Here is a 20879-nt window from a genome sequence, read left to right on the forward strand (position 1 = left end):
CAACACAATGAAATGTACATTTCCTGATGAAACCCTTAATCGATGGTGAAAGAATTGCTTGAGAATGAACTAAAATATCAACAATAAGCATAAAACATTGATGATTTAAGTGAAATATTTTTTTCTAAAAATTGTAAAAGAAATAAGCATGACAAGTTTGAGTCGACTCATTGTATACATTGGAAACAAGAACAGGTTGAATAGGTCGCATGAATAATTAATTACAATTTCGGCAATTTCTATTTAAATATTCATGAAGAAAAGTGATATCAGGTCAGCGACTGTGTATGACATAGAAATATACAGTTAACGCATTTTGACTGCTCAAATAGAACGAGTGCAGTATAAATGATTATAAATTTACAACAGCTCAAAACAAGTCTTGTACCCCTAAAGGACCATGTTTGGTTTTCTCAATTATTTTAAGACCTACCGTCCTCACTAGCTGTGTCATCTTGTTCAAAGTCATAAGGATCATATCCGTCTTCTCCTTCTTTCTTTGATGGGCGTCGGTCTCTTGTTTTCTTCCTGTTTAAAAAAAAAAAGTTGCTTTAATCGTCTATATATTGAATTAACAATATCTCACTTCCTGTTTCATCCAACATTAGAACTTTTGTCACCATGAAATACTTATTTTTCTTAAATAAGTAATAACGTACGGTCTGCATAACACTTTTCAGGATCCTCTGAATTTTTTGAAAAAGTTCAAAATTTGAAAACAAACATTGTATTGAATGACAACATCACAATTATCAAAACAAAAATAGGAACAGTTTTTTGATCATTGAAAATCATACACTTTTCATTCAATATTGTAAATAAGTAAATAAAATGTATATATGCATGTTATTTTTTGTAGAACAAGAATGTGTCCATAGTACATGGATGCCCCAATCGCACTATCACTTTTTATGTTCAGTGGACCGTAAAATTGTGGTGAAAACTCTAATTTGGCATTAAAATTAGAAAGATCATATCATAAGAAACATGTGTACTAAGTTTCAAGTTGATAGAAGATAAACTTCATCAGTAACTACCTAGACCAAAATTCTAACCTGAAGTGGGACGGACGGACGGACAGAATACATAATGCCCATAAATGCATAAAAAAAAAGAATGTGTCTGAGGAAGCGAATGCTCCCTCTAAAGCTTGCTAATTATATGTGAAAATACTTTTGGGAAGGACAGACAAAAAGACAGACTGTCAAAGGTAACATTTTATGCCACTTTCACCTAGCGTTAGGGGCATACAATTGTATAAAAGATTTACGTACGATTTTTTAAATGAGACTTCCCCATCCACTTCATCTTGCTGTTCATCAGCACTACTCTCTCCAGCTTCCCCAGCGCTGTCTTTACGCTGTCTCTTCTTGGTCTTCTGTAGAACCTAATAATACATAAACAGAAATATAAGAGATGTAAAAATGGTTTTGTTCAATTATTCAATCCATCTGGGTTAAGTATATAGTTTGTATTGCCAAAGAAAACATATTGTAAACAGGAAGTTTATGATTCAGTTTTAAAGCATCCATACATATATAAATGTTATCCTGTAGGAACCAAAAAGGTTTAAAGTACTAAAATGAAGCACACAATTTTTTTTCAAATATTTCATGCTAAATGCCAGTTTTTAACAATGTGCACACTTTAAGAATGGGTGTATTACAAGACTTACCTTTTTGAAGTAGGCAAACTGTACAAGTTCTATGGCTGCCTGGGCATCTTCCAGGTCTACAGTTTTACTCAATCTAGCTTTGGCATGAGCAGTGCCTAGACGGATCATGGTTTCCAGTGATCGAGCAGTAACTGGCTGAGTCTGAAAAATAAAGTTACAATTTACATTTTATTGAGATGTTTTCTTCTTCGAACATTAAGGGATAGCATAATTTTGATCATGAAACTACTGTAAACCAACTTATTTTGTAACTTTCGTATGTAGAAAAATAACCGTTATTTTTCTACATACGAAAGTTACAAAATAAGTTGGTAATAAACGTGAATATAAATCATTGCGAAAAACTACATCAAGCAAATCAGAAAATTGCAAAACTAAATAGCTGTTACATGGTCTAGAAATAAAGTATCCATGAAAATAAAATGGTTAACAGTTTTTGAAAAGATCCCAATATGGTCTATTATCTATGAATAGCAGATCTTGTGGCCAGAAATTGAAACACTTCTTGTAATACTTTTTTAAGGATATAAATTGGTTTTCGTTTTTGTTTGTTCTAATCAGATCTTTTCAAAGGATTCATTTCTTTCTCTCCACCTGAATTTATTTAGATGAATCAACAAGGTTATCTCAATTGGTCTCTTGGGCTAGAAGAAGGTGTTCATGGTTTCCATCTTTAACTTTCTTTCCATCAACAATAAGCACTATAGTAATCTTTTTCAATAATGGTATGTAAAGGTTACAGCAGAATGCATCGAGTGTGTATGTAAAAGTAATATCTTTGGTTAGTTTGCCTGTTAGCTGAACTGTGAAGTTATTACTAGGTTAGGAAAACAACCCTCCTTTAATAGGAGACTAGTCTGACAAATAACCTATCTATCTGTCTGTAGGACTAGACTATTCTGGACGGAGGGTAGTATACCTAACCTTACGACTTCATGGTTTAGCAAACAAGCAAGCTAACCAAAGATTATACCTTTACCTACACACTCAATGAAATTGGCTGTAAACGTGCCACCAACTTACCCTAGCCAGATTTTCTCCCTGTACATTATCTTGACTACGTAACTTTGTATACTCATCAGCAATGTATTCTGCAGCCTCTCTTGTCAGTGCAGGTTTTAAGGCTTTGGCTACATGTATATACTTCCTCATAAACTGCATACTCACTATCCTACCACTGCAAACACATTGAAATATTTAAAGAATTTTAATCTTGATACATGTATTTTTTGTACCGCTGTGGATTCATTTATTTTCCTGGGTATCAATTTTCTTTAATTGAGGAAAACTTGCATTTTCTTGGATATTTTATTTTGTGGTGTTGCCAATTTCTGCATACAAAGCCAACAGAAAATTGAAAATTCGCTGCTCACCTGTACCTACGAAAATTGGTATCCAAGGAAAAAATGAATACACAGTATAAACGTCTTAGAGAGATTTTAAAACAAAACCTTAAATTACAAATAATTAGACACTAACATGTTTACAACAATCACACTTGAAATTACTCAACGAGGCTAAAATTATGAAAGCTTCTCATGCCAACATCACAAAAGTGTTTTTTTCTTTCTTTCAATACAGCTATCTAAAATCTAAAAGTTAGCCCACCTGTCTAAATTTCATTCAAAAGAAAGCAAAGAGAGCACCAGCTGAAATGTATAGCCTGCATAGTTTATCATGATTGAAATTAAGGCAAAAGTCTATAATATGAAGATGTTACTACTTATATATACTTAAATATCACATCAACATATAGAATTTAGGATAAACAAGTGAGTATAATTGTGTATAAGAAGTATAATAACTGTTCAAGACTTACTTTACAATACTTTCACTCTTTATTATTAACCTTTTTTTTACCCAACCACAATTCTGGTAAATAGTTGACTAATTCAACATCATCCAGGGATCTGACTATTGCAGGAATATACACTTCTCAGGTGATGTTGAAAATTATAGAAATTGGAGTGGTTATATTCTGACACCAATCTGTTCTCAGTAAAATGAATTTTATGAATTTTTTTTGTGTCATTTGGTTGCTGTCTCTTTGATATTTGCACAAGATTTCTCTCCACTCATGTTGTAATTATTTTGTTTCGTCTTACTTACGATTTTCCTTTATTTTCACCATGTAACCTTTTGTCATATTTATCATAAATGGGTGTCTCTCCTTCATCTTCCTTGTCAACATTGGGGTCAGAGGTTGCCAAGATATCTACATCACTTCCAAAAGGAAGAACTGAAAAAATATTTTGCTAAACTTTTTATTTTATGTAGACGAAATGCGCGTCTGGCGTTCTAAATTATAATCCTGGTACCTTTGATAACTATTTATTTCCACTTCAAACATATACATGATATATTAAATCAGAAATCAGTTATTGTGAAGTTATTTTTGACATGCATGTGTAAAAAGTACGGTACTTTTTCCTGGACTGAAATCACAAAAACTTGAAATTGAAACTGTTGATACATTTTTTTTCCTTATTACATTTTTCTAATTAGTATTTTTATATTTACCGTCTCCATCTTGTTCTCCTGCATTTCTGTAACGATGCATACGTAAAACATGATCAGATATCATTCGGTCATTCTCTGGATCCATCTAATAATAAAAACAAACCATAAGGACATTTTAATCAAAATCAACCATGTTTATAGATGTTCTGACCTTTAACCAACTGGTTTCAGATATCTAGGACAGATCTACAGGTCAGATCTGGCTAAAAGACACACTAAGGAGGCATCTTAGAATTTTGTCTACAGATTGAGAAACCATTGTTGATTAAAGATGGAAGACGACTGCCTTAGTTTTGAATGATGTTGAGTAGGTTAATAAGGTACAAGAGCATACTAAAGTTAAATTGATATTGAATAGGTAATAAATAAATTCTCATTTTTGTTTGCTTTTCAAAATTATTTTTTCACAATATTGATTAAAAAGAAAACTGTGACAGAGTAAAACAGATTCAATATTTCACATGTTTCATGTCAGGGCCTTTTAATGTCGAATATACAATATGATATTTTCTCATTGTTGAGGGCCATTCAGTGGCCTATAATTGCATACATCCATGTATTGAACTCCGTTAGACAGTTGTCTAATGTCATTCATACCGCATCTCCTGACATAACTTCCATAACTTTATTATCACCTAGGGAAGACTCTGAAAAGTAATGTATTTAATTTAATGTCAGGGCCTATGGTCATAAAATTTTACTAAATACTCTAAGAAAGATAATGTGTGCTCAAAACACAAAATCCATATTTTGATTGGTTGAATTTTTAATCTGACTACGACAAACATACTCCAGGTTTTAGAAATCCTTGAAACCTTTTATAATAAACTTACCTTGTCCAGTACAATAAACAGTAGATCAAAACGTGACAACAGTGAATCCTGCAAGCCAATATTCTCCATAGGACTTTTATACTGGTCATACTGTAAATATAAACTAGCTATTATAATAACATTATTTACATATAATTACATGTCATATGTCTAATACTATCTGAATTTTCTGATATATGTATATAAGAGATTTCCCAAAAATAAATGGAAAATGTGTCTATGGACCACAGATCTGCTTGTAAATATGCACAAGTCAACTTCCACATACAGATGCAGGATTCATGTAGTTGAGGCCTGTCTTGTGGTTATAAGCATTGTTTATCAGTTTCATAACAAACGGCTAAGGGCTATTCCAGAAAAAAATGTATGGGGGGGTTGGAAGGCAGTTTTTGTCAGCACCCGCCACCCAGACAATTGTAATTGAGAATTATAGTGCATTATAGTGTGAAAAGTTGCTCTGATACCCATCACGTATGTATTATTAATACAATGTGCCTTCCAACCCCCCCCATACATTTTTTTCTGGAATAGCCCTAAGGCAAACTAACGTTATAGAACGGAAACGACAGATTTGGCAATTTTTCCATTTATAAAGGGTAAAAGTGACGCCATACAATTTCTAACTTGATCTGAGTTTTGTGGTAATAAGCATTGTGTATAAGTTTTATATCATTTGGTTGAGGTAAATTTAAGTTACAGAACCGAAACTATAAAGGGAATAACTCATGAACTGTAAAAGTTACGCCACCCAATTCATTTAATAGTATAGATACAAACTACTAGTAAGATTGTTTTATCTATTGACTACATACCCTTCCATATACTGGATTAGCAGCAGCCAACACACTGCATCGGGCATTCAACTTAGCATGAATACCAGCTTTGGCAATTGTGACACGTCCCTGTTCCATAACTTCATGAATAGCTGTCCTATCTATGTCAGACATCTTGTCAAATTCATCAATACAAACCACACCACGATCAGCCAACACCATAGCACCTGCCTCTAATCTTCTCTCACCTTCAAAACATTAGAGGTCAATGTAGAGAAACAACATACGGATTTAATTTTTTTTAACAAGACCAATTAACTAAGCCCATACTGCAGGTTTATAAAAAGCAAACATATGATGATAACTGTAGATTATTTACTTTATTATTTGTTGGTACACGTGTCTGTATAGGTGAAGACAGAAAAACTGTTCAATAAAATACAACCACAGAATAACTGTTCAATAAAATACAACCAACTAGACTTTGAGTGTATGAATTGTCAAAACCACAGGATCAAATCAGTATTTTTCAATACATGAAAATAACAAATTAACAAGAATGTGTCCATAGAACATGGATGCCCCACTCGCACTATCATTTTCTATGTTTAGTGGACCGTGAAATTGGGGTAAAAACTCTAATTTGGCATTAAAATTAGAAAGATCATATTAAAGGGGGCATGTATACTAAGTTTCAAGTTGATTGGACTTCAACTTCATCAAAAACTACCTTGACCAAAAACTTTAACCTGAAACTTGCACTATCATTTTCTGCATTCAATGGACCATGAAATTGGTGTCAAACTCCAATTTGGCATTAAAATTAGGAAGACCGTATCATAGGGAACATGTGCACTAAGTTTCAAGTTGATTGGACTTCAACTTCATCAAACACTACCTTGACCAAAAACTTTAACCTGAAGTGGGACAGACGGAGGAACAGACCAGAAAACATAATGCCCCTTTTCTATCGTAGGTGGGGCATAAAAATAATCAATTTGAGCATTAATATTAGTATGATATTACACTGAAGTTAAGTAAAACATTCAGATCTCCTCAACTTTTACTATTCTGCTATACTTCAATATACAAACGGTTTATTTTATGATTTCTTCAGCAGTTTTTACCTATACTATGCACAAGCAAGATTAATATACTATTTATTAACAGATTTAAACCTCTTCTAAAAGTAAAGTTACAGGTCTTTTGCTAATATGACTTGACATTTATTTGATCAACCCTAAAAACAAAATACGTCAATATTATGTCTTGAGTTTTCGCCCTCTGGGTTTGATTCATTTGTCCAAGTAGTTTGACCATACCTGTCTCCTGATCTGAGGTAACAGCAGCAGTTAAACCCACACCAGACGATCCTCTTCCTGTAGTAGCTACAGCTCTAGGGGCTGTGTACAAAACATATCTACAACAAATACACAGATATGGTAAAATTTACTGCATACAGATACTGCAGAATCAACATCATTTGTCACTTCATCCTTTCTTTGCATATAATACAATTATTCCAATAAAACAGTTTTTGAAAGATAGGGACTTCAAATATCCTCCTAAAAACACTTTCTTATTGTAATTTTATGTACATACAATGGACTCGCAACCATAAATTGCGTAAATAAAACTTCTCTTCTTAACTTTTCACATTCTCAATGGAATAGCCTTAGTAAATAGTGTTTCAAGCACCATGGATGAAAGTCGGTCACTTAAATTTGACTATCACAAATAGCAGAATATTCATACATGTAAAATAATACATTATAGCATTTCTTATCAAATGTTAAGTTTTATAAGTTAGCAAATAAAAGATCGATATTAAAGCTAATTTTTCGAAATACTTTTTCAATCGTTTAAATGGGAGACCATTCAATAAATTATCCAAAGTTATGAAAAAATGACATGTACAAATTTATTTCAGTGTTGATTTTGCTTATTTGGATAAGGGCTATTCCAGAAAAAAATGTATGGGGGGGTTGGAAGGCACATTATATTAATAATACATGGGTGATGGGAATCAGAGCAACTTTTCACACTATAATGCACTATAATACTCAATTACAATTGTCTGGGTGGCGGGTGCTGACTAAAACTGCCTTCCAACCCCCCCATACATTTTTTTCTGGAATAGCCCTAACATAATTCAAATAGAATAAGATCTACAAAACTAAAACTTCAATCCCATGTTGCTTCATATTAATACTATAACAGAGAGCTTTCACAACTGTCCTCTGTTCTTTTGATTTCAGTGATCTGGAAGGATTTTTTCTCTATGGGCCCAGTGCCCCTCAAAATTAAATTCAAGGGGCCATGTTAAAAAATAATGGGCCATGTTGTCAAATGAATGGGCCATTTGAATTGACTACAGTGAAAAAAGTAAACAGTGTATATCTCGGCTAAGAGATGGTGGTACTTACCTTTATGATTTTAAATAATATCATAGATATTGTGCCTGTGATTTTGTTATTTCAATTCAACAAAGAATGTAAAATAATTTCTTCCAAACCAGATAATATTTAAGATATCCTTTATTTACAATGTCTCTACTGCTACTGTTGTCTTGTTCATGTGCATGGATTTTTTTACATTAAATTTGGGTCTTCGTCGATACCATACTTATTCCCGACGTTCCGTATTAGAGGATGTATTTGGCATTTCCTCTGCACTTCTTGTATTATTATTACTTCATCATGATGACAACAATAACAGTAGAGAGTATCATTAATTGATAAAACAAAACAAAACAACAATTCGCTGAAGGCATGTTTACAAAATGTCAAAACAAGCCAAAGACCAAATAGTGACAAGGACTGTTAGTCGCCTTTTATGGAGACAAAAACTATATTCATAAAAAGGCTTTGGGGTTTTTCAACGAAAAAGTAGCAAGCTGAACTAAGTTAAAAGATAATAATTAAAGACAAATCTCGTCTGTACTAGCCAAATTTTACAAATTTAAGGTTGTAAAAAATCATATCTGACATGAATGATGGTTAATTACGTTTTTTTGGGTAATCAGTTACACCCATGGTTCTATTATTTCCATAGGAAAACACCCGAGACGTCCCAAAAATATATAGGTGCTCCTATCATTGGAGGAACATTACACAGCTGTGTACACACACATGGCAGCCCGGAACATGATCGGTAATCCATTTGACGATATCTGTAAATGTATCGAAACAAAGTGAAAAATATCGTGCGCCACGTGGGCGCTTACATAAGTCACTCTATGTGCCATTTCGGGTCGATATGCGCTATAGGCGCAGGGCGCACGACTTTCCCGATCACTGGATTTACATAACACATAACAGTGAAACCTTACCGTAACATTTGTGACTTTGCAACAGAAGGGTCTCCAATCAATAACACATTGATATCCCTGAAATATAAAATATAGGATTAATGGTTGTTAGTATCATAAAAGAGACTATGAAATGTCTTTCCAAATTTGATTAGTAGAAATATGATTTTTTTTTACAGTATCAAATAATATATAGGGGTCATTTTCCGGTTGGTTGTACATGAACCTTTAAATTGTTTTCTACTTGTCGTCTGTATGAATTATAGGAGATGAGGGGTCTACAGGGATGATTCCAGGTGTTTTCAAATGGGTCCCTTGAACATCAAATTGGGAATTTTTATTCTAATTGGGAATTTTTTAAGCATAAAATCTAAGACGAAATAACATTATTTTCCTGAAAAACGGAAAATGTACATTATTAAGTTTAACCTGTACACTGATGTTCATGTAAGTTGTAACATTTTGATTAATTCTGATTGGGCTACTGTTATTACATGAATATCATTGAACATGATGCACTAGTCTATCATCTTAGCTATAGTTACCTAGGCCTATTACAAAAACATATATTTCAGCTAACATAAACCAATGAAAAAAATCATTCATCTGGTATTTTTCAACAGCAGGTCATCTCTATAAATTTACTTTAATTCAAATGGATTTCAAATTGAACTGGTCAATTGTCGAATTCAGAAAAGCAATTACAAAAGTTCATATACTTAATTGATAAGATATTTAAAGCATTGAACCAGTGTTCTTTAAAATTATTTGGATCATCTTCAAAACTTTTGAAATAGTTCAATAATGATGACATTGTATTTCATGAATGGTCCATCTTCAACATTATTTTCAAAAATTGCTCAAACTTGTCTTTTGAGGAAATAATTTCTGTTACAAAACAAGTTTTCATCATATTATATAACCGGCTCTGCTGGGCGATCTGCTTTTACGAGATCGGCGTCCATTAAACCTTATCCATCAGTGTTATATCAAAATTTGAATTTGCTCTCTGCCGAGGTCTGCTTTGACACCCATTTTTATCAACCTGCTGGGCGATCTGCTTTTACAAGATCCAATACTCCCATAACATAATCAATTGTATTCGGCTGCTAAAATTGTTTCCCACATGTTGACATAATTAAATCGTTGTTACTAAGATGCGATCGTAAACAGCATTCTTATCCGGATTTTAAAACGTTTTGACAACAAACTATAAAAAAATTATAGTTGCCTTAATCGGTGACAGAAACTTTTCCGGAAATATCGATTTTTATTTTATTTTCCTGAATTGGGAATTCATTTTCATGTACATTTTTTGGGGCCGCTGGCCAATTTAAGGGCCGCTTACCGGCCCTAAACTATATAGTGGAATCATCCCTGGGTCTAGGTCAATAATACAGCACACAGAATGACAGATAACAAAAATTGCCAGTTATTAAGTCATTTAGAGGGTATTTACAGAGGCATACAAGAGCTCACCTCTGACAATGCAATGGCTTCATAATGTAATTTGACCTTGAAACAACTTTTAAGAAGCTGGAAGCCAACTTATTTTTTAGTACACAGAACCTATGTTTAAAATATTAATAACACCTTGTCACAGACAATTTAATTAAATGTTTTGAAAGTTGACGAGAAACCCAGACCATACAGTGTTCTCCCCAGAAATTTTGGATAGCATCACATTTGGCGTAAAAAAATAAATAGTATTTTTTTTCAATGTAATTTATCGTGTCATGGCAACGCTTTATTTCCTTTATGTTATATACATTATTGTTTATTACAAAATGTATTATATTGTTTGTATGCTATAGGCCCTTATTTGGTAAATAAAATATTCTATTCCACCCTATTCTTTGTTTTTATATTGTTGAATTCATAACTAAGAATACAATTAAACTATAACCATGATAACAGTATTTTCAGTTTATGTTTTCTATATTCATTTATAGTTCCAGAATAATTTTTTTCCTCTTAGTCTAAATAATAATATATATGTGTGGTTCCAGTTACCCTACCTATACCCAGCTAAATGAATGAATGGTTTATTATAGTGCAACCTGTATAGATACAATTGCACTAAATATGTAGGAAAAAACATGGGTTCTTAATAAAAAAATTTGAATAGAAAAAATTCTTTATCATGTCTTTTAAACATATTGGTTCATGGTCCCAGTTGTTTCTTTTTACAAAATGATATATTTTTAACAAAGTTATCTACAAGTAGTCTGTTAATGCTTAGTTTTCTCTTTATGTATCATTGTTTTCTGTCTACTGTGCCATTTGTGCATATGTGGTTATTATTGTAAAATGCGGATTTTTGTCATATCTGGTCCGGTTCCGATCAGTAGTTTACACTAAAATATTAAATGGCCGCCGAAAGCAATGAAAAATACGAAAATAAACAATGTTTGACAAGAGATTTGGAATGAATATGGCGTTTTTAATGCATTAAATGGATGAAACATATGCACAAGCAAATTTTGATCATTTTCTAAAGAAAGTACAAATCTTATTTTGCCCAAAATCAAAATTTTCACTCTCGATTTAATAGGAAGAGAAAGAAAGTAATACTAATATATCAAAAGTCGTAAAAAGCTAAGACTCAACCTCATTTTAAAAGAAAAAAATTGTTTGTTTCTTTGAAATTTCATTTAGCAAACATATATTTCGATTTTTTTTTATGATTTTCTGATTACGTTTTCTCCTTGTCGAAATTTGCAGATTGCAAACCACGTGGTATTAATCATGTCAAAGTGACAGCTTGGGGTATTCGTATCCAAACAGTTATCACCCAAAGGGCAATTAACACCTATTTAACCACTCTAAATTGCCTCTATTGTCCGACTTGAAGGGATTACAATTAAAAGTGATATATTTTTTTTATGATCATAAGTGGTAATTAGATGAAAGTTCAAAATTTAGGAACGAGAAAAATAACATCCTGAAAATAATTATAGCATCGCGGTAATAATTATAGCGTCGCGGTAATTATTATAGCGTCACGGGAAGAAATATAGCGTCGCGAAAACGGCCTGGGGAGAACACTGCCATATATTACTTTTGGTGCTAATTTTAAATTTCTAGTCAAGAGTGGTTCTACTGAAGTTGATTTCAGAATCCATGCACACATGAGTACTTCTAATCTTAACATCACGTACCCTCTTATCCTTGTTCCATTAGCCAACACCTTTTCTGTGCCTCCCAATAACATGCACAGCACAGCCTTCTTAATATACTCATGTCCATGTATAGAGGGGGCCATTGATCTACCCAGAACTTCAAAAACATCCTGTAAACAAGAGAAAATGTTAACAGTTTAAACAAGTCTCATTCATATAATGCTAACATTTGATTATAAAAGTTTTATGCATTTTGGATTTTGTTCTTCTACATTGTGTATCAATTTTCCTGTTATTGGGGAAAGATTATTTATTTTGTTGTGGTTTATTAGCTTCATCAAAGTAACATAAATTTTGTATTAACAGTTAAACCTGTGTAAACCAGCTGGCAACTGGACTATGAAAAAAGACCGGTTTGGACATTGAGCCGGTTTATTCAGATTTCCCTTTTGACCGGAAGTAATGACTTGTGACTTGGCTATAGAAATTCCAGAAACGAGTTGTTCCTCAATAAAAAAATAATATTTTAACCTTGTTTTACATTTCTTCGTATGTTAATTAGACCTCGGTAACATCAGTCTCCAACTTGTCAATTTCACTTTCACTTTGCTTTTACTGTTTTGTATTTGCATCATTATACTGGCGTTGTTTTGATTGTGACACGAGAGTTTTGTTTTACTTCCATGATCGTTAATTTCCAACGTTGGTATGGCCGATTAAGATGTCACTATATTATCAAACAAAATTTCATCAGGATCGAAACATTTCGTACAGTGTAAAATACTCATCGATTGGTGCTCTTCATTATCAAGGTCATTGGTTGAGGGGTTCGCAACAGGGAACCAGGAGTTAGAAAAACACAATGAAAATTCCTTACTCTGCGATTTTCAAAATATTATCCAACGTAAGTTCTATCCGAGATATATTCAGCATGCTTTTTAGTTTAATTGACACTAGAACAGCTCACTAATACCATGTGTAAGTTCGCGGTTTAACACCTAATTGATTATCCTGAAAGTCCATCTTGTATAAACAAATATGTTTTGATTGCATATCAATCAATACTGTTATTATTTGAAATTAATTAAGCAAACCGGTTTTGACAGGTAATAATTGATGTAATTAAGAGTGTTGGGACCGCATCATTAGACCGGAATTCGGAATACACAGTGGCTGGTTTACAAAGGGTATTTTAACAAAGACTTTGAAGGGAAAATAATGGGACTTTAATTTTCGCCCAGAATGAACAGGAATCCAGTTTACTCAGGTTTGACTGTATAGAGAATATATTTTTTTAGTTTCCCTGTTTGATATTTATGCTTCTATAAATTCAGAACTTTAAATGAAAATTAATTCAACAGTATAATATGGTTGATGAACATGTTGTTTTGAGTTTTCTTCATAGGTATTAACTTTCATCATATCAGATATTTACTGTGTTTTTCTGTCTGCTAAACTTTTTGATTTTAGCCACATCTTCTGCAGAAAACAATGGTGCCATCTCTTTACTCAGTAACTGTACATTATTTGCTATTAAAATTGTTCTGAAATAAAAAAATCACATATAAGGCTATAGAAAATGTTTCCAAGGTTCATCTAAATAATTCTTGAAGAAGCAGCCAGGCATCTTTTATTTCTTTTTAAAACTGCTTGTCATTGACACTAAGCAAAAGATTATTTTGATATTTTCTTTAACACTTACACCGTTAAATCACACGAAAAGTAAAATACATAATAAATGCACACAATAATTTCTAAGTTACAGTGTTTTGTCGCTTGTGGCAACTATATGTTGAAACATCTTTCTAAGCAAAATGATCTTTCCGACAGATAAATGTAGATCATCATATTACTTTCACTATTGGTATATGCCTGCCAACTACATTTCAGTTCATTACTGAAATACTACAGACAAAACCAGTAAATTACAAACAAAACCCTTATATATAAACATGCTACTCTTAATTATACAATATTGCTACCCTTGTAATATGCCCTTACCTGAATGTTCCTGTGGTAAATCCATTTCTTTTACCTGGTAAACATCTGTACATGCCAATTACCTGAATACGATCTCCTGGCTGCAATAGAATATTGTAAAAACTATAAGAATGTAAGAATAAGCAGTTGTGGTATAATTGACAACGAGACAACTCTCTATCAGAGACTAAATGACATAGAATTTAACAACTATAGGTCAACAATGAAGATTTCTTGAAGATAACATTTTTATTTAAATTCAAAAACCTAATTTAAACAATATATTTTTATTCTTTTTGAAAACAACAGCACATATACTATAAATTCATTATTATTTGTTGGATACCAAGTAAGTGGGATTCATGGGCACAAATGAACCTTGATTTTGAATGCTTGTCTGATAAATTTTCATAGGCTTTGTATGCAGAGAGAGAATAGTAAAACTTTGAAATTAAATATCCACGAAAATAAATGCATCCACAGTAGTCAAGTAATCAAGTCTGAACATAATTTTCCTATCTCTACAGCTAAGATGTACATAAATGTTCTTACCTTACAATTATCTACCAAGTCATTGTCACAAATAATATCAACAGATCTGGGTAACTGTCCTGCTGGTGCCTTCTCTGGCATTTCCTAGAGAGAAAATAAAACAGGTTCATTTTTAAAAACATATATTCAGCCTCATCAAATAATTTTCTTTTTTGATTTTAAACTAATGCATGTAATGTGATATCTTTCTTTCATGAATTTGAAGAGCAGAAAAACTTGTCTGAACCAAAAAAACTACTAGTCAAATACCATTATTCTGACATGTTTCTTTCGTCTAATTAAACTGAAAATAATGCAGATTGATTATTTCACAGTCACTTCTTTGAATTTCAAAGTATAATCACAATTTTTTTTAAAATATGGACGTTATGTAAATATAATTTATTCATTAATTTTTGCACTATTAGGCAATCTTTTCCAAAATCTTTTACTACTGATGAAGAAAAAGAACTGATGCTTCTACCACTTCAATGGGAACTAAGTGATATCACTTTACCTGTATGCTAAATGTTTGATGATCTTTGTACACAGACAATCCAAATTCTGTCTCTAACAAATTACCATCTTCATCCTGTAATTATATCATTTATTTATCAAACATCTATTGTCATGACTTTGTACTAACAAAGATTCATTAAATATACTCTGGCTTGTGTCGAGTGAATCACAGTGAAAGAGTTTGATTACAGGCGACTGAAGGTGACAAAATTCTAATTTATTACCCTGTAATGATATCAATGGAAAAAGATATTTTACAGTGAAAGATCTACACCAATTAAGATGAATGTCATCAAGAGCAGAGTGTTCTGTCTTTGAAATAAGGTACTATATATTTTTATTTTTTTTATTATTGCAAAAAATTGTGAAAATTATAGGAGCAATTTAATTCATAAAATTTTTGAAAGCATCATTGGTGTGTAGCATGTCCTGAAATTGTAGTAATTTAAAATGCAAACAATAATTTATGAATTACATATGTACATGTACAAGCTTGAACATGTTGAATGCTTAATTATGGTTCTTCATAATGGGGAATCATGGTAATCTATGATTTATAACCAATGTGAACTAGTCTTAAATATCTAGATGGTTTATCCTCACATTTATAATTTTTACTTTATTAAAATTTGAAATTGAACAAATGAAAATCAGTAAGTGCTCATACCATGCATACATTTGAAAATAAGTTTTTTTCTTCCTTAAATGTGACAAATCAACTATTCCTTTAATAAATTCATATCATCCTAATTTTAATTGGTTCATGAAGGGATAATATAAAATTATATATATTTCCCAATATTATAAATGAATGTGCTATAAATAGAATATCTATTACAGATACCTTGGTAGGGTAGATACTAGATGATGGCACAGCCTCTAATGAGGTCATATCTGTGTAACGTCTTTCTAATGATTTCTTGGTTGCAGGACAATAATGTACACTTCTCACTACCTTAGGTCTAATAAGTGAACCTGGAAAAAGATTGTAAACAGATTATGTAAAGCTCAGAGTTATTTGTTTTATACAGAGCAAACAGCAGTTGAGTCAAAATTCACTCTGTGCTGGTTTGTGGTATATCTCTGTTCATATGACCAGGTTAGAAACATGAGTGATAGAAACAATAATCCCCATCTAAACACCCCCCCCCCCCCCCCCTGTTTCACAGCGAATCACTCAAGCCTAGCAAGTTTAGTTTTAACCCAATCCCCTTACAAGTGTGTTCTGTATATGAAGACAATGCCTATTGATACCTTTAATAAAACTTTTTGCTATAATACAATAACACCTGCTGTCATGGAAGATACTCTTCCACCAATATTTGATTTTTTCACTGAACAAAACTAGTTTCAATCTTAGATTTATTTGACAGCAAAGTTATGTTGCTTATTTGGTTTTAAAAGGTTTTTATATCCCCAACAATCGACCGATTAAGCAGATATAAACTAAGCAAGCAACTTTTTCTTTACAGTGAGAAAAATATATTGTTGATATAAATTTCTGTGCAAAAGGAGCACAATATAGGTACTTACATTTGGTGACAATGCCCTCCACACAAACCATATTACCAAGGAATCGAGATGTCAAAGACCTAGGTGTTACATGCTTGGCACCAAAACTACAATAAATAAATTTTACATCCTTTATATTTCATTTAAAGAAAGTCTACCTTGCCAATTCAAAATCATGACAAATATTCATATTTGAATGACTAAATAATTGTGTGTATCTTTTACATGTTTAAAGAAATTTTCATATAATTATTATTGCTACATTTCAAAATGTTTCATTTTTAAAATTAAAATCCTCAGAAATTTCTTACTTTTAAAAGAGAAAATAATACATTTTATTTGTGGCTTTTATTTTGCTTCATGCTTAAGCAAACCATATACTAATATTGCATTTTCATTTTAATCAAATTGCTGTACATGTGTGTAAAAAGATAGATTGGTGAAAACAAACCTTCCTTCAAATCCGACAAAGAATTCTTCATATTGTTTACTGTAGGTTGGATCAGCTGATGCTACAAACTCCTTGAGTGCTCTCTGGAATGCAACACACTCTTCAAAAGATTCATTTACTAATCTGCAAATAAAAATAACTATTGAGATAAACAACAGAATACACTTTTTATTTGTATCTTCTCACAACTTAGACTTTTTTCTGTAATTTTTTTGTTGAATTTTAATCATTTACATGATTTAAGAATTAATAAAAACTTCTGTATTAAAATGATTGAATTAAATATTATTTTATTTTCAAGTCATTGATTTTTTCCCCTGGTATGACTCGGTCTGAATTTTCAAACCTACCAGGCCTGAAGCTCAAATTATGGAAAATTTTAGTTAGCTTCGGTTTGCTTGAAGAGATTATTTTAACTTGGCTAAGCGTGAAGACGATTTCAAGAACTACATGTTTCTGACAAGCACATGGTCTGATTTGAATCTTGATCATTTAAAATAACTTACGACAGCGCTCTTTTTGCATTTTTTCTTCTGAGATCATTTATGTTAACTTTAAGCCTCACTTCGTTGTTTGTTATCATGTCTCTGACTTTCTGCTGATAAATTCCCTGGTCTTCCTGAAATCACATTTTACATGTTTTATACATAATTTAGATGCAGGTATTAAGGTTCATAATAACAAATGGAAAAATATGGCTGTATTTCAACCTCAAAAACTTCTCTGTGTACAGACTTTATACCTGTGCAGTTTGGAAAGTTCTAAGGCCTGGCATTGACTAGATATATAAAAGTTTAACATATTTTGATTATCAGAAAGATAAAATCATTTTTGGATTATAATCAACCTTAATGTTGTTGGAGTTTAGTGGGACGTCCTTTTTCACTGAACTTGTACACAATTTTTATTTAAGAGGGCCAGCTGAGGACCACCTACAAGATTTCTAGCTGGTTTGAAGACCTACAGGTGGCCTTAGGTTTGGTTGTTGTCTCTTTGACATGTTCCAACAGAAGGCCATCAATGGGTCTTCAATGCAACCAGAATATCCTGTAAGTGATCCTAATCTGGTCCTCCTAAATAAAATTGTGTACAAAATATATTTGATTTATTCTTAATTTTTTTTGTCTGCGAAGTGTCACAGCAAAGTATTACAATAAACTTTAAAGACGTCAATAATTATTTGGGGGGGGTCGCCCCGATTTTCCGACACCCCGTTAGTCTGACACCCCACTAGTCTGACACTCTTCACTTAGATTATGAGATTATATAACTATGTAAATGCTTGAAATACTGAACGAATGAAAAATAATTGTAAACTGCATTGTACATTAAAAGATATATATATAAAATAAAAACACTCAAAAACTTGTTTACAAGTGCTTACTTTTAGTAACAGTCTGTGGGGAAAATTCATAAAACGGATATTTTTTAGGGACGACGTCAACAGTTCAATGTAGGATAAAACCAGGTGCTCCGCAGGGCGCAGCTTTATACGACCGCAGAGGTCGAACCCTGAACAGTTGGGGCAAGTATGGACAAAACATTCAAGCGTGATACAGCTCTGAATTTGGATTGTGATCAAATTTTTGACATTACATGGTTTTTTTTACACAAAACAAATGTCAAGATTTTACAAATCAATTAAAGATTTCTTCTTATTTAAATCTAAAATTAAATAGTTGACACAGCATAGGTTTCTGACACAGAATGAATGTGGTCTAATGAACTAAAAAGTTTTTTTTTGCCTTTGAGCAATTCACTATGCTGTTGAATATTAATCCTCTCAAAAAAATGTTTGAAGAAATTTTCTTTTTATTTATGAAATCTGAAATGAGAAAAATTTAACCCCCCCCCCCCCCTTTTTCACATCCCCGTTTCCCTTTTTCCAAAACTGATATCAATTCAAATTTCTAATGGAGTTTGCAACAATAACTACTCTTTTAAATACATCATAAAATATTAAAATGTAAAATAAAGTGCTTGTTATCACTGAATGGTAAAGATTGGTTGGTAGTAAAAGTGAATATACATTGTTTATTGTATAAAACAATAAAAAAAACTTCATCAGCAACATTTTATATTGGCAAATTTCCAATGAAGTTATTTACATAAAGTTATTGGCAAATAAAAATAGAAAATGACATCATAGTCATGTCTGGCAAATTTCCAACATACATTATCTAAAACATTTTAGATAAGATAAGGAAAAAAAGCTTCATCAGCAACATTTTATATTGGCAAATTTCCAATGAAGTTATTTACATAAAGTTATTGGCAAATAAAAATAGAAAATGACATCATAGTCATGTCTGGCAAATTTCCAACATATATTATCAACTACTATTCTATACAAAGAAAGATAACTCCAATTGAAAATTAATTGCTATTGCACAATATTGTGCAATTAGATATTTCTTGCTATTGTGCAATACTGTGCAATTGAAAATTTCTTGCTATTGCACAATACTTGATATGGAATCCTGATTTGGACCAACTTGAAAACTGGGCCCATAATCAAAAATCAAAGTACATATTTAGATAAAGCATATCAAATAAGCCCAAGAATTTAATTTTTGTTAAAATCAAACTTAGTTTAATTTGGACCCTTTGGACCTTAATGTAGACCAATTTGAAAACTGGACCAAAAATTAAGAATCTACATACACAGTTAGATTTGGCATATCAAAGAACCCATTTATTCAATTTTTGAAGAAATCAAACAAAGTTTAATTTTGGACCCCCATTTGGACCAACTTGAAAACTAGGCCAATAATTAAAAATCTAAGTACATTTTTAAATTCAGCATATCAAAGAACCCCAAGGATTCAATTTTTGTTAAAATCAAACTAAGTTTAATTTTGGACCCTTTGGACCTTAATGTAGACCAATTTGAAAACGGGACCAAAAATTAAGAATCTACATACATAGTTAGATTCGGCATATCAAAGAACCCCAATTATTCAATTTTTGATGAAATCACACAAAGTTCAATTTTGGACCCTTTGGGCCCCTTATTCCTAAACTGTTAGGACCAAAACTCCCAAAATCAAACCCAACCTTCCTTTTATGGTCATAAACCTTGTGTTTAAATTTCATAGATTTCTATTTACTTATACTAAAGTTATGGTGCAAAAACCAAAAATAATGCTTAATAGGGCCCCTTTTTGGCCCCTAATTCATAAACTGTTGTGACCTCAACTCCAAAAATCAATCCCAACCTTCCTTTTGTGGTCATAAACCTTGTGCTAAAATTTCATTGATTTCTATTTACTTATACTAAAGTTATTGTGCGAAAACCAAGAATAATGCTTATTTGGGCCCTTTTTTGGCCCTTAATTCCTAAACTGTTGGAACCAAAACCCCCAAAATCAATCCCAACCTTCCTTTTGTGGTCATAAACCTTGTGTCAAAATTTCATAGATTTCTATTCACTTAAACTAAAGTTATAGTGCGAAAACCAAGAAAATGCTTATTTGGGCCCTTTTTGGCCCCTAATTCCTAAAATGTTGGGACAAAAACTCCCAAAATCAATACCAACCTTCCTTTTGTGGTCATAAACCTTGTGTTAAAATTTCATAGATTTCCATTCACTTTTACTAAAGTTAGAGTGCGAAAACTAAAAGTATTCGGACGCCGGACGACGACGACGACGA

General features: G+C 32.1%; 1 protein-coding gene across 1 annotated transcript in view; it reads right to left on the reverse strand.

Moving 5' to 3' along the window:
- Positions 1 to 20879, reverse strand: part of LOC139498674 (zygotic DNA replication licensing factor mcm3-like) — a 53196-nt gene that overhangs the window by 1764 nt on the left and 30553 nt on the right. Inside the window, exons 2-20 of the mRNA XM_071287187.1 lie at positions 17733 to 17845; positions 17227 to 17349; positions 16797 to 16882; positions 16108 to 16238; positions 15262 to 15336; positions 14766 to 14849; positions 14235 to 14314; positions 13669 to 13777; positions 12273 to 12403; positions 9133 to 9189; positions 7124 to 7221; positions 5841 to 6049; positions 5029 to 5118; positions 4196 to 4280; positions 3785 to 3914; positions 2699 to 2852; positions 1676 to 1816; positions 1275 to 1387; positions 434 to 528 (exon numbers count right to left, since the gene is read on the reverse strand). Of these exons, the coding sequence (XP_071143288.1) occupies positions 434 to 528; positions 1275 to 1387; positions 1676 to 1816; positions 2699 to 2852; positions 3785 to 3914; positions 4196 to 4280; positions 5029 to 5118; positions 5841 to 6049; positions 7124 to 7221; positions 9133 to 9189; positions 12273 to 12403; positions 13669 to 13777; positions 14235 to 14314; positions 14766 to 14849; positions 15262 to 15336; positions 16108 to 16238; positions 16797 to 16882; positions 17227 to 17349; positions 17733 to 17845 (2104 nt within the window). The remainder of the gene's footprint in view (positions 1 to 433; positions 529 to 1274; positions 1388 to 1675; positions 1817 to 2698; positions 2853 to 3784; positions 3915 to 4195; positions 4281 to 5028; positions 5119 to 5840; positions 6050 to 7123; positions 7222 to 9132; positions 9190 to 12272; positions 12404 to 13668; positions 13778 to 14234; positions 14315 to 14765; positions 14850 to 15261; positions 15337 to 16107; positions 16239 to 16796; positions 16883 to 17226; positions 17350 to 17732; positions 17846 to 20879) is intronic.

This window comes from Mytilus edulis, chromosome 12 (genome assembly GCF_963676685.1).
Source record: "Mytilus edulis chromosome 12, xbMytEdul2.2, whole genome shotgun sequence".
Classification (NCBI taxonomy): domain Eukaryota; kingdom Metazoa; phylum Mollusca; class Bivalvia; order Mytilida; family Mytilidae; genus Mytilus; species Mytilus edulis.